The following is a 19,489-nucleotide window of genomic DNA, read 5'->3' as shown; positions in this document are numbered from 1 at the left end:
CGAAAATTAAATTCGCCATATGGCCTACCACACGGGCGTATGACTTGGCCGTGTGACTTCCTTTTGTGCATGACGTCATAAACAAAGTTACACAAATTAAGGACACGGGCGTGTGTGACCACAAGGCCTACCCACATGAGCGTGTCCCAAGCCACATGGGCATGTGACTTTGTTTTGATGAAAAATTTTCTAGGTGTTGTAGAATTTCCTAAAGTTCTCGGTTTAGTCTCGAACCACCTCCAATGCATGATTTGGGCATCGTAGGCTCGTTTTAGGGACGATAGGAATGTATGTGAAAAGTTTTAAATTTGGATGGAAATTTACGTCTCGATTTTGTATGTTTGCTTATGTTTAAGCCTGATAATGCCTCATACCCTGTTTCGGCGTCAGATATAGGTAAAGGGTGTTACATTTATCGGGTTTTTTGGTGTAATTTTTTACAAAATTTATTTATTTGTACTTGATATTTAATAAATTTTCCAAAATTGCATATGTAGGGTACAAGCTAGAATCACGACGATTCAGGCAAAGGTTCATGAGGCTTTAAGCTCAGATGACGGGGTTATAAACAAATCTCCGGTAGTGGACTTAAAGTTATGATAATGGGTTTCATTATGGTTAGATGATGACCAACCTCGTAAGTCTTGAAGCGTACACGTTATTTGCCAATTTCTACAGTTTTCTCAATGACATTCTATAAGCTTGTCACACTAATGCCAAGGATGGGGTTGAGACAAGTAAAGCAGATAAAGACCAGGTACGTCGACGTTGAGGCTATCCGAAAGGCTATGGTAGTCAACACTCGGAGGGCGCAGATGATGAATGCATGACCGTATTCCCATGACTTGGAGTCTTTTCGGGTTCAAGAATACATCGACCGTCGCCCGGGTCTTCTGCCCAAGTCATACGCAGTTGATCTACAAAACAGGCATTGTGAGTGTGGGAAGTTCCAAAGTCTTTGATATCCGTGTGTGCATGTTCACGCAGTGTGTACGACAGTTAGCCTAACTATTTAACAATTCATAGATGATGTCTACATGCTAAACGAACATTGTGTATTTAGGAAAACGAGTTTCTTGTAATGTCGGATGCCTCGAACTAGGAAGTACCATCGCCTACTTTCGAGATGTTACCAGGTTGCAGTCTTCGTAGACATTCTAAAGGTCAACCACATATGACGAGGATTTGTGGTGACATGGATGTCAAGGAGACAAGTGAACCCTTCCCCTTTTTATTATTTTATCCAAACCAAAGCACTATGTCATTCAATTTAATTAACATCATATTTTGGTCTATATTACCAGAATATTGTATAATTGTAAATCTAATCATTTATAACATAGTAATTACAAACATGACATACAAAATAATTTATAATAACTTAATCCTTATACGAACTTACCTTGATTGAAAGTGTTACTAAAATGGAGCCGACAACTAGTCTGAAACTTTAGCTTTTCCTCGATTTAAATCCAATTAGGACGTTTCTTGATTTAGATAATAATTCAACCCGATTAATACATTTCCAGCATTCTAACCAGTAATTTTACGCAATTAAACTCTTCCATTAACAATTTACAAATTTGCCCCCAACATTTTAACTTTTATACAATTTAATCCCCAAACCCGAAACTTGGAAATTTATCATTTTTAGCTAAAATTCATGTTAGTCAATTTTTACCTAGTCTCATAACAACCCATATTTATCATGAATTCACAATATTTTCCTTGAATTTTATCGTTTTCATAAATAAGTCCTTAAACTTTAAAATCATAAAAAATTACTCAACAAAAACTTTAATAACATATCAAATCCATTCATGACATAATCTATAACATTTAACAGTTTTACAAATATAACATTTAACAGTTTTACAAATTGACCCTCGGGTTAGCTAGATTAAGCTAATACAAGCTCAAAAACATAAAAATATTAAAAACGGGGCAAAAACACCATACCATGCATGAAAATTAACCAAGCCGAAAGATTTCTTCCTATTTTAATGGTGTTTCGGTTCTACCAAGCCAAAATGAGGAGGATGAAAATCTAAAGTTTTATTTAATTTACATTTTATTATTTATTTACTATTTTACCCTTAGGTTATTAACTTATAAATTAACAAAAACATAATCATAATTGTCAACTATAAAAATGAATGGTTTAATTACCATTTAAGTCCATTATTTATAGATTCCATAACCATTTGTCCCTTTTTAGCTATTAAAATTCTATATTTGCAATATTTATAATTTAGTTATTTTTACATAATTAACTATCTAAACCTTAAAATTTCTTAACCAAATTTTAATACAACCTTAATTACACACCGTAAATATTTAATAAAATATTTACGGCTTGGTTTATAGAAACGAGGTCATGATACCTCATTTTCTAAAACCACTTGACTTTAGGGACATACCACTTGAACCTATTTATTCTTTCATTTAACATAAATAATTAAATAAAATCTTATTATAACACTATATTTGACTTGTAATATTAAATAGTAATATTTACAGGCTCACACGTCGAATTTGTGGCCCCAAAATCACTGTTTTGACACTAATGAGAAATGGGTTGTACGTCACACCAACTGTTTTTTTACTCGTCCCCTCAGCTATTCGAACTTGATGGTACTCTTGTCTCAAATCTAACTTGGAAAACCATCTCACACTACTAAGCTGATCAAACAAATCTGCAATAAAGGGAATTGGGTACTTGTTCTTCACAGTGATTTTGGTCAGGGCCCGATAATTGATGCACATCCTCAATGACCCATCTTGTTTCTTTTGAAACAAAATTAGCGCACCGAATGGAGACTTAGATGGCCTAATGAATCCCACATCTAAAAGCTCCTTCAAATGTTTTTGCAACTCTTCTAATTTTAGCAGAGACATACAATATGGGGCCTTTTTCCAGTGGCTCTACATTGGGCACTTACTCAATCCTATGACCCACCTCCCTCTTTGGTGGTAATTTCTTAGGCCACTCGATAGGCATCACATCCTGAAAAGATTGCAATAACTGGCCCACTTCTTTCGTAATCTCTCCAACAGACTTAATGATTTACTCGACCTTCAAGGTGGCTAAATAGGAAACTTCATCTCTACATACTCCTTTAACAAATTGGGTCGTCGACAATGTTTAACCCTCCATGCTTCCTTTTCTTTTCATTCTTACCATGCATTGATGGTTCGAATCCAAAATCACCATGTAATTGCCAGAAGGAAAAATGGACGCATTAACTTAATTAAGGAAACTTAATCTAACAACAAAATTATAGTCATCAAGTGGTATTACCTTAATGGTCGCCTTATCGGTCCAATCGCCAAGTTGGAGATCCATTCCCTTTGCAACCCTCTTGATTGAAACACTTTCTAAGTTAACCGTCTTGATCAACCCAATTCATTTTGGATCTTGAGACTAAGTTTACGAGTAGTCTCTTTGGACATGAACAAATTAGACGCTCCTATGTCAACAGGTGCATTCAATCTTCTATCAGCCACCATGATGTCCACAAGCATCAGCTCATGACTCATCTTATCTTCGATACCTCTAGTATTGAACCAAGATTCTTAGTCACCTTGTTTGCCTCATCCTTTGCTTCAATGGCAGAAAATGCAACCTTCGTCGGATAGTCCTTGATTATATGCAGACCATCATAATAGAAGCAACTTAAAGGCTCATTTTTCCTCTTATCCCACGGCTTTTGAGCCTTACTATTGTCATTCCTATTGGGCTTATCTTTGTCTTTCACACCATTGCCCCTTGGTTTGAATTTGGGCTCGAAAGATTTAGGTTTGCCTTTTTTTCCACCAAGCTCAACAAATGATTCAGCTACAGTCATTGCCTCGGTAAGCTCTTGGACTCCTTGTTATTGCAACTCTTGCTTTGCCCTTGGTTTCAATCCATCCAGAAAGGAAAAGAATACCTCTTTCTTACTCATATACGAGATCTAAAGCATGAGTTCGCTGATCTCCCGTACATACTCCTTCACAGTGCCTTGTTGCGTAAGCTATCGCAACTTTTCCCACGCCTCATCCTCAATATACTCCGGGTAAAAATGTACTTTAAACTCTCTTTGGAACTCCTCCCAAGTCCTAATTTCAATCTCACCATGGCTCACATCTGTACCCTATGTCATCTCCATAACAAAGCAACATCAATAAAATACATGGCAACAGTATTTACCTTAGTGGCATCATCCATGATGCATTTGGCATGGAATTATTGCTCTATTCCCCACAGGAAGCTATTCACATCTCTCTCGGACCTTGTCCCCTTGAACTCCTTGGGATTGGGAACATCCACACTGGGCTTGGTGCAGCAGCAGCTAACTCTCCATTGCCCAAAACAGCCTTGTAGATTGTGATTTTACCCTTGAGCTTTACAATCTCCTCTTTTAAGGTCGCCATCATAGCCTCGAGGGCATCATTTCTACCAGTCAGCTGTTTCTCAACAGAACCGAGAGAATCCCACATACACTTTCTAAGCTGCACCTTCATTGATTGCAGCCCATCGATGATTCTATCACTGATATTATCGATCATTTCCTTGACGTCCCCCGTAGACTCCTCGAGAGTGACAACCCATCCTTCCAAAGTTAACAATATGTCCCTCGAACAACTAGCTTTCCTAGCCCTCCCACGGGTCTCTATTGGCTTAACATACTTGATAATTTCTTTCGACATCTTTCAATGGTGCCTTTAAAACTCTGGCTTTGATACCAACTCTCACGGGGCTAAAATTTTAGTCTCGCAATCCATGCGGCCTTAGGCAGTTTCTTCGCTCTAAAAATGCTTAAGTCAACCAAACTCCCAACAATTGAGGATTCAACAGAATTCCTCTAAGGCAACAACAAGGAATAAAGCAGAAGCAATGAAAATTGAAAAACTCAAAAGATGAATAAAGCTACAGAAAAGCAAGAACACAAGAGAGAAAGTTTTGAGTGAGTACTCTCAAGAATTCTATTCCTAAATGAATTATTTAAAATGATGATGAAAGGTCTCTATTTATAATTGAGCCTCCCCAAAATCAATAGTACAAAACAAAGTACATCAATGGCTATGATTAAAAATTATCTACAAATCAAATTTATAAGATTATAAAATAATATCTTCTAAGATTACATCTCATATCTTAAGATTGCATATCTTCAAAGATCACGTCCATATTTGCCAAGCTTTGTAGATGGGTCTTCAATCTCTCCAAGTAATGAGCCAGTCCGGTTAGGCTAAATGACCTCTCTTGATCATGATGGTTCACAGAAGTGCACCATGGTTGTGGGCTCCCATGCGCAACCCATGACAATAGCACAGCGTCTCAAGTTGCAACACTTTACTTGAACCCATCATAGCAAAATCGTCAACAAGAGCCCAAGTTGTAGTGCAACATCTTCCAATGTGATGGTGCACTCCCCGCACGAAAAATGAAATGTGTGTGTCTCCGGGCGCCACCGCTCAACCAAGGCAGATATTAAGTCTACCCTTAGCTCAAACATTCGGATTAGTGCCACTGATACAAAGCTGACGGCATCCAAATATGGCATAATCCATTCATTCGGTCGATAGCTCACACCATGGACACATGTCCTGAAAATGCGATACTCGTCTGACCATATTAAATTACCGCATTAGTTAAAATTCAAATTAAAAAAATGGCGTGTCACTTTAAAAATAACAAATAAAAAATATACTGACACATTAATCATCATTGATGTGTGGTTGTTGGCTCTAATAAAAAAAACTTATTTTGATATCTGCACAAATAAACAAATTTTAGTAACTAACTAAACATAACTTTAATGTTAAAAGTTATATCTAAAATAAACAATAATTAAAAAATATAAAATTACATATTTTTTAAACAATTATTATTAAAAAAATAACATACCTTAATAACAGGGGCGTAGCTAGGGGCTGGTATAGGCCCCGGCCCCCCTAAAATGTAAAATTATATTTAGGCCCTTAAAATTTTTTAAAAATTTTAAATTAGTAAAGGTAAAATTACACTTTGGCCACCCTAAAATTATAAAATTTTTATTTAATCATTTACAAATTATAAAGATATAAACTATAGAAAATTAAAATTTCATCTGGCCGCCCTTAAAATTCTTTTTTGACTTCACCATTGCTTAATAATAATCTTCAACACAAAATTTCTTCTAACAAAATAAAAAGACAAACAAACTTCTTTCTTTCCTTTTTACTTTCTATTTTGATAAAAATGGGGACCAAACCCCCCTTTTATATACTTACAATAAATAATAAAAGAAAGTTAAAAAAAATTGATGTAGAAAAAAATAAAACAGATAAAAAAAAAGCCTGAAACAAGGCTTAAAGAAAAAAAAAAGCTGATACAACTTAAAAGAATAAAAAGGCTAAAGCAAGGCTGAAATAACTTTTAAAAAAAAGCTTAAGGGTGTAAAATGTTATCAATCTTTTTCTAAAAAAATAATTAAGTTCTTATTTTTTTTCATACAATTAGATACTTGAACTTTCAAAATATATCAAAAAAGTTCTCAAACTTAAAAAAAGAAAAAGCAATTAAGCCCTTGCTTCCTTTTTTTTTTTTGGCTCTCAATTGCCAAAATGCATCAAAAAAGCCCTTTGATCGTTAACTTTAACAGTTGACCGTTAAAACTAATTGCCCCTAATTTTTTCTGTTCAAGTCACCATGTGTCACAACCACGGCATGATATGTGACGAAAAATGATAAAAAATAAAAATCAATAAAAATTATTATATTATTAAATTTTAATAAAAATATAAGAAATATTTAATTTTTATAAAAAATTAGAAAAAAATTATAAAAATCTTAAAAAATGATAAAGTATATAGAAATATAGAAAAAAATTTAAAATTTTATAAAGTCATAAGGAAATGATAAAAAATGTAAAGAAATATAAAATTCGTAAAAAAATTATAAAAATTATCATACCAGAAGAAACATTTTATAATTTTTTATAACTTTTATTGATTTTTATTTTTATCATTTTTCGCCACATGTCACACTGTGTTACGACATGTGATGGCTTTAACTGAAAAAATTTTGAGGATCGTTAATTATAACGGTCAACTGTTAAAGTTAATAGTTAAAATATGTTTTTGATGCATTTTATATTTTTTATATATTTTTTTACGATTTATGTATTTTTTATTTCTAAGTTTTAATAAATTTTAAATATTTTTATATTTTTTATTAAATTTTAATATTTTTTATTTATTTTTTTATAATTTTTTGTCACATGTGATGTAGTGACTGTGACACAGAGTGCCTATAATTGCAAAAAATTAAAGACAATTAACTTTAATAGTCAACTGTTAAAATTTATGATCAAAGGGCCTTTTTGGTGCATTTTGACAATTGAGTGCAAAAAAAGAAGGGGCTTAAATTTTTTTAAAATTTGAGGGTATTTTTATACATTTTGTCAGTTCAAATATCCAATTGAGTGCAAAAAAAAAGGTAGGGACTTAATTGTTTTTTTTTTTTAAGTTTGAGGCATTTTTTATACATATTGAAAGTTCAAATACCCAATTGAGTTAAAAAAAATAGAGGCTTAATTGTTTTATTTTTTATTTTTAAGTTTGAGGGCTTTTTACATCCTTAAGCCTAAAAACAAAGCTGAAAAGGACTGTTACAAACGTGATGGGGGTGTCATGGGGCTCCCATGTCCGATTCTTAGTTTTTTTTTTCATTTTTTCCCTTTTGACCAGGTAAAAGTTTAAACTAATTTTTCGGTGCTGCTTGACAACTATGCAACACTATTAAGATTTTTTTCTTTTTCTTTATATCCAGTATATTCGTATATTTTTAGATATTTTGAAAAAAAATACACATTGGTGTCATCTGACACAGTGGTAAAATAAAAAAAATTATATTTTTTAAAAGATAATGATGGCCGAATGATGAGCGGTAGATTTTGGGGGTGCCGCCTGACACCTAGACGGCACTGACTGGGTACTATAGATTTTTCCCATTTTTGTAAATAATTGGTATGGTGCCTATTTTTATAATTAATTATTTTTTCATGTTAATTTAGGTAAAAAAAGCCTTGTTACTTTAAATATAATTATTTGATATGTAGAAATTTTTAATTCCACTAAAAAATTAAAAATTTTAATTTTACCATTAATATATCAAATAATTATCTATTTTTGGATAAAATATAATAAGTTTAAAGCATGTAAAACACTTTACTTAAAAGTTCCTTAAATTGTCATACCCTACACATTCGAAGCAAAATTGTAAAATAACTAATAAAAAATTTTCTTAAATAGATATTATCTTTCATGTAATACCTTTTCATATATATAATTTTTGCTTAGGATAACACCCTTTTATAAGATTGTGTTGTTTTACAAGGAAAAAATTAAGAAAAATAATTAAAATAAACTTTGAAGCGTGACATATTTTTTATGCCTCTAAAATACAATAAAATCCTAAATCGTTTAAATCGAATCATCAAATGGCTGATAATGAAAAGTTGTTAAATTAAAGCAATATATAGCTATTGCTAATAGATACCTAACTATTATCATGAATTTTGTCTTCAAAACAAAATTATCGGCATAAATTATGTATTTCTACGCAACTATTCTAATATAAAAATACATTCTAAAAAATATAAATAAAACATTAATTAAAATAAAATAATTACACTAGAAATATCAAGTCCAAATGCTCATCTTTTTACCTGACATAATATATGAAAGCTTATTAAATAGGCTTAATTCAATGCGCTTAGCACTTATTTACTTGTATAGAATAATTTCCTTTATATTATTTATTTTGAATATTAAGTTTAATTATTGGAGACAACATTATTAGAAGATGTAGCTATAAACTTCGAATGTAGACTGTAAAATTAAATATGTATAATATCAAAGAAAAAAAAGTTTAAAACATAACTATTCATTAATATTAAGTAATTATAATTTATTGAACTTTCTAAATAATAAAATAGTAAATATTATAAACCCTTGAAATGATGATGCTATCTATCCTCCACATTTGGGAGTGTCACACCGTCTCTGCGCTACCTGCCTAACATTGGTGACCCTAACTAATTGTACCTTTTTCTTTATGTTATAAAAGCAGTTGAAAAAAAATATATTGACAATTTTCATATATTAAGCTCCCTTTACCAGAAATTAGCTTCATCACCACCATTGTATTGAATTTTTCTAATGCAAGTAAAATATTGACAAATATAGACGCTTTGCTGGAATCATGTTTTTTTTTTTTTGCTAGCTAAATAAATATGATAGCAACTAATTTAGAAACTGGGTTTATGATGGAATTTTACTTGTAAAGTGAGACAGATTTAAAGTGGGTCTCTCTTTTCGATCATGATTATAACAAGCCACATTTGCCCACCTTTTTACCACTTACCAGACTAAACTATTATATAAAATTTATTTAAAATTTTAGATTTAAATGAGTATTTTTTATAATTATAGGTGCTCCATGTTGAAATATTTTTATATTTGGTAAATAAATTATCCTTAAAAATTAGAGATTATTAAATATGGTTGATGATTTTTCTCGTATTTTGTTTTGTTATTTTTTGTTTTGAGCTTATTAATTTTAACTATTGAAAAGCCTATAAAAGGTTAGAACCATTTGGAATTATTCATCAATTCAATAAAAATAATTTTCTCTCATTTAAGTTGAGAGCTTGTTTTTCTCTTTCTCTACTTGTAAGTGCAACAGTAGTATTCGAACCATGTTTGTTCTTGTTAGCCTAGAAAAGATTTCACCTATGGCCTCAGAAAGTAGTTTTGTTCAAGCAGTCATTCCCTGTTTTGATGGTCACTATGACCATTGGAGTATGCTAATGGAGAATTTCCTATAGTCAAAAGAGTGTTGGCCAATTATTGAGTCAAGTATCCAAAAGCCTGTAGAAGGAGAAACTTTGACGAATGCCCAGAAAGCATATGTCAAAGCAAGAAAGTTGAAAGATTTTGAGGCAAAAAATTATCTCTTTCAGGCTATTGATCGTCCCATCTTGAAAACTATTCTTTGCAAAGAAACTTTCAAGGATATATGGGATTCCATGAAGAAAAAGGATCAAGGCTTTGTCAGAGTAAAGTGAACACAACTTCAAGCCTTGAGGAGGGACTTCAAGACTCTATAGATGAAGGAAGGGGAATTTGTCACTAGCTATTATGCTAAAACCATAGAGATTTGTAATAGGATTCGGTTCCATGGTGAAAAGATGGAGGATGTCACCATAGTGGAGAAGATTTTGTGCTCCAGGATGTCAAAGTTTGATTTTGTTGTTTTTGCCATTGAAGAGTCAAAAGGCATAGATGAATTGTCTCTTGATGAGTTGCAAAACTCTTTGCTGCTGTATGAGCAGAAGATGAATCGTAATTCAGCCTCCAAGGAACAAGCTTTGAAGGCTTTTACTATTATTTCTTCTTCTAGTTTTAGAAGAAGCGGTAAAGGTAGAGGTATATGTATAAGTAAAGGAAAATGAGATTGAGGTAGTAGAGATTGTGGCAATAGAAATGACAATAGGAATTACAGAATCAATGATAACCAAAGTAAAGGTAAAGGACGAGATTTTGATAAATTCAATATAAAATGCTTTAGATGCCAAAATTTTGGTCATTATTGTTTTGAATATTATGCTAGGCTATCAAGTGTTAGAGATGAACAATCACATTTTGTTGAGAACAAGAAAGGAGGGACCTTATTGATGGCGGTTCAAGATGAAAAGGAACTTAAGCCAGATGTTTGGTATATGTATATAGGTTGCATTAACCACATGTGTGGAGGTAAATAATCTTTTTCATATTTAAATGATGATTTTCATTCTACAGTTAACTTTGGTGATTATTCTACTGTGAATGTCATGGGAAAATGTAACATCAATATTAGAACCTAAAATGGTTTTGTGGAACCATATCTAATGTGTTATATGTTCCTAGTTTAAAATATAATTTATTGAGTGTTGGTCAACTGTTGAAAAAGGGGTATGTTGCCACTATAAAAAAAGGTGCTTGTGAGATTTCTGATCCATCTAGAAGAGTTGTTGCTATTGTGGAAATAAGTTAGAACAGGTTGTTTCCATTGAAGATTGAGGCTATTCAATCTTGTTTGATGGTGGAAGTTAAAGATCCTTCATGGCTATGGTATTTTCACTATGGTCATTTAAACTTCAGTGATTTGAAGATACCTAAAAAGAAAAATATAGTGACTAGTTTTCCTCCAATTATCTCCTCTCTAGTTTGTGAAGAATGTGTTGTTGGTAAACAAAGTCGATCTCAATTTTCTGAAGGCAAGTCATAGAGAGCAAAAGAGGTATTGAAGTTGGTGCACTTAGACATTTGTGGGCCAATAAATCCAATTTCTAATGGAGGTAAAAGGTATTTTATCACCTTTATTAATAATTATTCCCGTAAAACTTGGGTTACCTTTAAAAGAAAAATCAAAGGCTTTTAATGCATTTAAAAGCTTCAAGGCTCGTGTAGAAAATGAGAAAGAAAGAACCATTTAGGCTTTCTAAACTAATCGTGGTGGTGAATATTGTTGTAAGGCATTTGAATATTTTTGTGATGTTCATGGAATCCAAAGAGAGCTCATAGCTAGTTATACATGACAAAAAAATGGTGTATCAAAGAGGAAAAATAAAACCATTCTCAACGTGGTTCGAATCCTGCTAGCAAAAGGGAAAATTCCAAATGTGTTTTGGCTAAAAGCTATAAATTAGGGCATCGACATCTTGAATAAAAGTCCTACTCATGCTCTTTAAGATGTGATTCCGAAGGAGGCTTGGAGTGGAAAGAGACAAACGATAGATCACTTCAAAATTTTTGGGTGCATTGCCTATGCACATGTCCCAGAGGAGAAAATGAAGAAGCTTGATGACAGAGGTGAGAAATGCGTCTTTCTTGGTTTTAGCGAAACATCAAAGGCATACAAATTGTTCAATCTTGTGACAAAGAATGTCGTGATTAGCAGAGATGTTATGTTTGATGAAGAGAACACTTGGGATTGGGATGAAGTGCAACCTACTCAGGTCTTTTGTGATGTGCTTATATGTTGATGATCTTATTTTTACTGGGAATGATAATGCCTTGTTTGATGATTTCAATAAATCTATGATGGATGAATTTGGGTTGTCTAATATTGGAAAGATGCACTATTTCTTTGGCTTAGAAGTGATGCAATCTGATGATGAAATTTTTGTTTCCTAGAAAAAATGTGTGAGAGAAATTTTGGACAGATTCAAGATAAGGAATTGCAACTCTACCAAAGCTCTAACTGAGTTTAGCTTAAGGCTAATTAAAGAAGGAAATAGGAAGAAGGTGAATAGCATACTTTACAAACAAATTGTAGGCAGTTTGATGTATCTAACTGCTATGATGCCAGACATTATATACTTTATGAATCTTACTAGTAAGTACATAGAGAGCCCAAATAAAAAGCATGTATTAGCTGTTAAGAGAATCCTTTGTTACCTACAAAAAACCAATGATTTTGAGATTTTCTATAAGAATGATGAAAAGTCAGACATGATTGGCTTCACCGTTAGTGATTATACAAGAGATCAAGATGGGAGCACTTCGGAATATGTTGTTATGCTTGGCACAAAGGCTAGTTTGTGGTCATATAAGAAGCAATCCATTGTCACATTATCAAGCACAACAGCTAAATTTGTTGTTGTTACAACTTGTGCTTGTCAAGCTATTTGGCTTAGGAGAATCTTTGAACAACTACAATTCAAGCTAGAAAAAGCCACTATAATTTTCTATGATAACAACGTAGCCATCAAGTTGTCAAAAAATCTTGTGTTGCATGGAAGAAGCTAGCATGCCAAATATTACTTTTACGAGATTTTAGCAATGAATGAGCAATTGAGTTAGAGTATTGCAAAAGTGATGATCAAGTTGCTGAGTATTTAACAAGCCTTTTGATTCACGACGGAGTGTGCAAGTATACACATCAAAAGTTATTGTCTCCACAAGGACTGTGTTTAAATCGATAGTTGTAAAATTACTATTCACAAGTTGGCTAAGAAAAACACAGTAATTTGAGTTATAGGTGTCAAATTAAGTTAATTAACTAAATGCAAGTTAACCAAATGCAAATGAAATGAAATGCAAGGTGATGGTTTAGAAACAATTTCACAAGTTAACAACAATAACATGAATAGGCTAGAATAATTACAACATTTGACTTAATTCATTTTTCATCATGTTTAACAATGTTCCAGAAAAATTTCATGGCAACTCGGTTATTCATTAACTTGGAATCTAATATAAGTTCTTTCGAAATCTTATACGTAGAAAAACATGCATATTTCTATGTCCATATTTAACTAAGGATTCTTTAGATATGCAAAGTATCAGGGACGAGTTAGGTTTGAAACAACTTAATCACACAAATCTAAAAGTTATACAAGGTTATAGAGCTCTTCCGAGTTATTACAAACCTTTAATTTAATTGAATTAGGATCTAAACTAAACATGAACCTTTTAATTATTGCGTCCATTAATTGCCTTTTGGTTAGGATCGATCAACTAATTCTAATGCATTCAATCATATTTTAATGCATGAAATACATAAATGATTTTAATTGGAAGCACGAACAACTTAGGCACAAAACACCATAAACACGAATCAAATGAACTTCATCAAATTAATGCAATCATTCTAACCAAAACAAAATTAAGTCATCATCTTTAATGAAAAAACATTAAAACAATTTGCAAACATGTTGAACAAATAAGAACAAAATTAAAGAATAGGAAAGAAGAAAAACTTGATGATTTCGGCGATTCTCCAAAGATCGATCGTGGTGGCTTCATCCAATTCTCATGATTGCTCCTTTGCAAAATGCTTCTTAAGGGAAATGCTAACTAAAAGGAAGTGGGTAAATGGATGTCTTATGTGTGGAAGCGAGGAAAGAAAGATAATAGAAAAGTGAGTTGATGGATGAATGAGAGATGTATGAATGATGATTGGAATGAGAGATGAGAGGTGGTAACTATAGTTGAAGAGTAGCATGAGAGTTTACTAAAAATAGCTTGAAGATCCCTTAAATTACTTCCTTGCTTGGCTGACCATGAAATTTGGGATGGAGGTTGGGTGGTTGCTTGATTCATGCATGTCAAGCATGAATCATGTAGGGGGTGGATGGTAATCAAGGTGGAAATTGGAGGTTGATTTGTGATTTCGTTGCACAAGTAGGGACCTTCAAATTAATTATCCCAAAGCTAATTTGTGCTGCTCTCATGCCTTTGCCGAGTTTGGGCCATTTTCCCTGACAGTTTTGACAACCCAATTGAGAGCAGACTTCATTCTTTTTAGCAATTGTCTTCCAAGTTGGGTTTAATTGAATTTATGAGTCCAATTGGTGAGCTTGTCATCCATATGAAGTAGAAATTAACTTGTGTTCATGTGTGATATTATTAACTCCAACATGAATTAATTTAGTGGTCTAACTGCAGCAAATTGAGTAAAATTAACATGTAGCATAAAATAGCAAAATTATGTAAAATTAATAATTGCATAAAATTACAAACTTCACTCAAATTATTCTAATATTTTAATATGAATTAAAATGACTCAATTGGCTACCCACATGCCCGAAATTTGCATAAAATATAACTAAAAAGATGCTAAATAAATCTATATAATTTGAATCTATCACTTTTCAAGTTTTTCTGAGAAACAATCGGCAGAAATTGTAAACTTCTAGATTGCTTACCTGCATAATAAAAGCAAAATGAAAAACTAATATAATTCTAGAATAAGAAACAAGCCAACTGCAAAATTTTTATAGATTAAGAAGTCATATAAAAAAAAGAAACAATGAAGCAACCATTGAAGGGAAGCAAACAACAAACCAAAACCAGATTTAAATTGCCAAATTCAGAAACATATATGGAAAATTCAATCGGAAAGAACAAATAAATCCTGAAACAAATCAAAATTTTTCTAGAAATCTTGAAAAAAAATTTAAAACTGGGAAAAAATAGCATTGTTGGATTAACGAAAACTCGGGGGAAACAAAAAGAAAAAGACTTAATAAAAGCACTTTTTTTATTTCTACAATTTTTTTGTTCATCTAGGAAACAAAAAAAAAACTTGGCAAAGTAATAGTCAGAGGAAAAGGAAAGTCCAGAAAAAAGAAAATTTATTTTTTAAATCTTCACATTTCTTTGTTAATTTTGGAAAAAAGGGATCATACCCAGATTAAGCCAAATTTGGAGAAACAAAAAGTCCTCAAAAAAAATTTTTTTTTGAAGAGAGATGAACATGGGGAACGAATAATATGAAACTTTTAATATAACTTACCTTTCAATCAGGATGAACAACTGTAAACGAGCGAATAGAGCCTTTGCAAGTCATCGATTTCAAACGCAAGTTTCAATTTTGCGAAAGCAATTGGGAAAAACGAGTGAAAGAGATGAAGAAGGGATATTTTAGTCCAGCCATGATTACATTTTCATTCCATCTAGAATGGAATCCCTATTCTTAGCCCATGTCATGGAATGACTATTACAGGTCGTCTTGTAATAGTGTCCGCTTACATTGCAGGTGAATTTGCCAACTCTCCCAACCAAACAAAGTAATAACTTGAGCCTAACGAATAGACAAGTAATAGTTATGGGATTACATCCAACCAAACAGGAGTGTAGCCAGGGGGGCTGGCATGGGCCCCGGCCCCCCCTAAAATGGAAAATTTCATTTTAGGCCCTTGAAATTTTTTAAAAATTTTAAATTAGTAAAGGTAAAATTACACTTTGGCCCCCCTAAAATTATAAAAATTCAATTTAATCCTTTACAAATTATAGAAATATAAACTATAAAAAATTAAAATTTCATCCGGCCCCCCTAAAAAAATTTTCTAGCTTCGCCCCTGCAACCAAACATGGTGTTATTTGTGCAGAATCAAATTAAAGTATTTCAATACAATCCAAGTTCCCTTAGTAAACAAAATCGAACCATGTTGACTTTGAAATATATTTAAGATCTCAATTCTTATTTAACTTTTACAAGGATGATTGAAGACCTTTTTGTATAGCTATTTATAGGGGAATATGATTGTAATTGATTTGTATCTTAGCATGTCAAAACTCTTATATATGATCGGCTTGTACTAGATAGAAAAATATAAAGAACGCTCTTAACATTGTTCCCGTGGGAACTAATATTTCGAGTTGCATTTTTGTAAGTTTAATCAAGTGAATCACTTAACTTATAACTAAACTTTCAAGAAAAAAATCTTAATGGAGAGTAATCCATATTAAATTATAGATATAAAGTTGCTACACGATAAATGTGTATGACATAAATCATAGCTTCTACTTAACACATGCAGATGTAGAAAAAGTATAACTTGCGTAACCAAGGTTTTTTTTCCAACTTTGATCTTATTTCTACTTGTTTGTTATTCCAGTTTCAACTTACCCTACATTTTGACTTGTGCTCGCCAACAAAAATAAAATTTTCTCATTTTTTTCCTTGCATTTAATGTGATTTATGTTGGGAACCGCAAATAAATTGTCAAAAGCTCAATTAAAGTGTTTCCTTAATATAAGTAAACAAATTTTTTTTGAGTTTTATATAATGGAATATATTGAAATTAATTTTTAAAGAAGATCATACATGGATTTTAGATGTGTGCATGGGTCGGGCCGGGCCAGGCTCAAACAAAAATTTAGGTCCGTTTTTTAGGCCCGAGTCTAACCCGGCCCGAAATATGAGCCTAAAAATTTGTCCAAGCCCGACCCTAAATAAAATTGTTAAGCCCGAGCCTGTCCCAGCCTGGCCCACATTAATTTTCTTTTAGCTTATTTCATTAAATAAAAAAATTTAAAATATAATAAATTAAATATATTTAAAAGCATAAAAACAAATAAAAAATGAGACTAAAACAATTCTTAAAATAATACACAAATTGAAAATATAATAAAAAGTGTTATATTAAAATTGGAAATAAAATGTAAATGTGATTAAAAATAAATATATATATTTAGTATATAATTTGTGCTGGGTCGGGCCGGGCCTAGGCCAAAAAAGATTTACCCGAGGCCCGGCTCGTTTTCTAAACAGGCCTCTTTTTTTTGCCCAAACCCATATTTCGGGCCTATATTTTTACCCGAACCCTCCCATTTTTCGGGCGGGCCTTCCGGCCGAACCGGCATGCACGCCTCTAGTGGATTCTTTGTTTAGTATTTAAAATTAACCAATGATTTATTGACAAAAGCAAAAGAAAAACAATGATAAAGGAATTATCAATTTATCATATACACAAGAAATCAGGAAAATAGTAAAATGAATATGACCTTTGAATACTCTTAGTTTTAGAAGTATTGTTTTTTTGTAGAAAATGCTAATAATAAAACAAAAGTTGATTTGATATTTATGATAAATTAATTAATTAGAAGACTAAAAATATATGTAGAATTTTTGGAGTACCAAGTCCCACTGCTCCAGATTCTAACACTTGCAAACTCACATTATAAATATAGGTAAAATTATTATCAAAGTACTTGTATTAGAAATTTAATTTATATTTTACTTTTTCTATTAAAAGTAGATAAATTAGTACTTGTAAATTAAATCAAAGAGCAAATTGATTCTTTCCGTTAAAAATTACACCCATTTTTACTATTAAAAACTGGCAAAGTTGACAAAACAACCACAGTATGACATATAGCGTGCCATGTGCACCTCATGCTGATGTATAGGAATCGGTTTTTTAACTAGAAAAATGGATGAATTTCTAACAAAAGAACTCATTTGCTTTTAACTCTAACTTACAATGACTAATATGCCTAGCTATTTTTTAAGTAGGAGGGACAAAATGTAACTTGTCTTCTAATATAAGGACTTCCATGATACTTTAATAAAAAAATATGCAATAGTAAAACACATTCGTTCTCAAAAGAAGGTCTGAGTTAGAATTTTGAAAATGATTTTAGTGAAAGGGATAATCACAAACTTTGAAAAGATTAATCTCTATTAACAGTAAACTTTAATTTTAAAAAATAAATTTTGGAATATTGAGAGTGTGAAGTGTAATTTAGTGCTTGAGACAGGATTTTCCATTCATAACAGATAATTAAGAGGCAAAGATCATAGAAATTGAAAAAGCTTCAACAATAATCATTTTTTATGCAGGACTGAGTTTACAAACACAATCACACTCAGTTCCAATTCACTTATTCACCCCATCCATCCCTCCCCCCCTTGAATTTTCCTTTTTCACCAGCATTCATAGAACTTGATATCAACTTTGAGCCTGAAATACACTTCACCTTCAAAGGAATCAGTCATCAAAGTTGCAACACCCCTATGCATGAAAAAGTCACCAGTGCCACCAACAATAGAGATATCTCTAGTCTTATTCATCAATGGATCAGCTCCAATGAAATTAATGGTACCTTGGTAATAATCAGTGCTGTTGAAAACAAATGAAAACCCTAACCAAGCAGTGTAAGTGTTTTTGGTATCATAAAGATACATGCCTTGAGCCCTACCGACAGGCTTTGAATGAAGGTTATTATCCAAGGTAATGGGATCATCGAATACCGCTATGTTCCCAAAATGGAACTGACTTGCCAAGATGGTCAAGTTAGCCCCTTGTGGTGCTGCAACAATGGCGGATGTAGCATTCTCTTTGTTCATCCCATTGTAAATAATGTCATGGAAGTAAAGAACCAAGTGTTTGCATGGTTTATATTGCTTGGTTTTTATTGGATAGGCTGAGGTTACAACGAGAACCATGAAAAATGAAAGGAAACCCCAAGTATTTGATGCCATTAGCAGAAAGAAAAATAGAAATGAAGAAGATATGAAGGAATGCTGAGGTGACTCTCTCACTGTCTTTTGATACCCTTTATATAGAGCTTTGCTTATATGGATTTTATATAAGTGGAAGTGGTTGGTTAAAGAAAAAGTTATCTCATTTCAAAGTGACATAGCATCTTTTACCTGCCGTGGAAGTATGATGCTATCAGTCATTTATTTGGACTTTTCTACTTCTAACTTCTCGCCTTAGGTGCTACCTAATACTGTCTGAAGATTTACTTGCATCCTATTATATCGAGTACGAATATATGTAATAACATGAATGTAATTTAATAAACTTTTTAAACTTATTCATATATGATATGTCATACATATAATTTTGAAAAAAAAAATTTACCCCATTAAAATAAAATAAATTGTTGTCAACTAATCATATTTCATTGGTTTCATTGTTATAGGGAAAAATCTTTGAGAAAACAAAAATTAATAATAAAGTGAGATTTAAGATTTAAGTATCTAGTATTGTTATAAAAAATATTATATAAAAATTAAAATATTTATTTTAGATATGATATTGTAATGTGAAAAATAAATTAATTTAATTGATACTCATTTCTTTAATATTATGATTTATGATATATATATTTTAAGTAATTTTTTAAGCAATTAATATAAATTTTTAATATGATGAGAAGTAAATTTATATTTTAACAC

At 31.9% G+C, this 19,489-nt stretch overlaps 1 protein-coding gene across 1 annotated transcript; it reads right to left on the bottom strand.

Annotated features, from left to right (window-relative positions):
• Nucleotides 1–18,103: 18,103 nt before the first annotated feature.
• LOC107952533 (disease resistance response protein 206) lies at nt 18,104–18,850 on the bottom strand. Its single transcript, XM_016887769.2, has one exon. It carries the CDS (start codon nt 18,785–18,787, stop codon nt 18,230–18,232), a length of 558 nt encoding a protein of 185 aa, XP_016743258.1. The 5' UTR covers nt 18,788–18,850; the 3' UTR covers nt 18,104–18,229.
• Nucleotides 18,851–19,489: the final 639 nt, after the last annotated feature.

Source organism: Gossypium hirsutum, chromosome A02 (assembly GCF_007990345.1).
Source record: "Gossypium hirsutum isolate 1008001.06 chromosome A02, Gossypium_hirsutum_v2.1, whole genome shotgun sequence".
In the NCBI taxonomy this organism is placed as follows: domain Eukaryota; kingdom Viridiplantae; phylum Streptophyta; class Magnoliopsida; order Malvales; family Malvaceae; genus Gossypium; species Gossypium hirsutum.
This window is presented reverse-complemented; position numbering and strand designations above follow the sequence as displayed.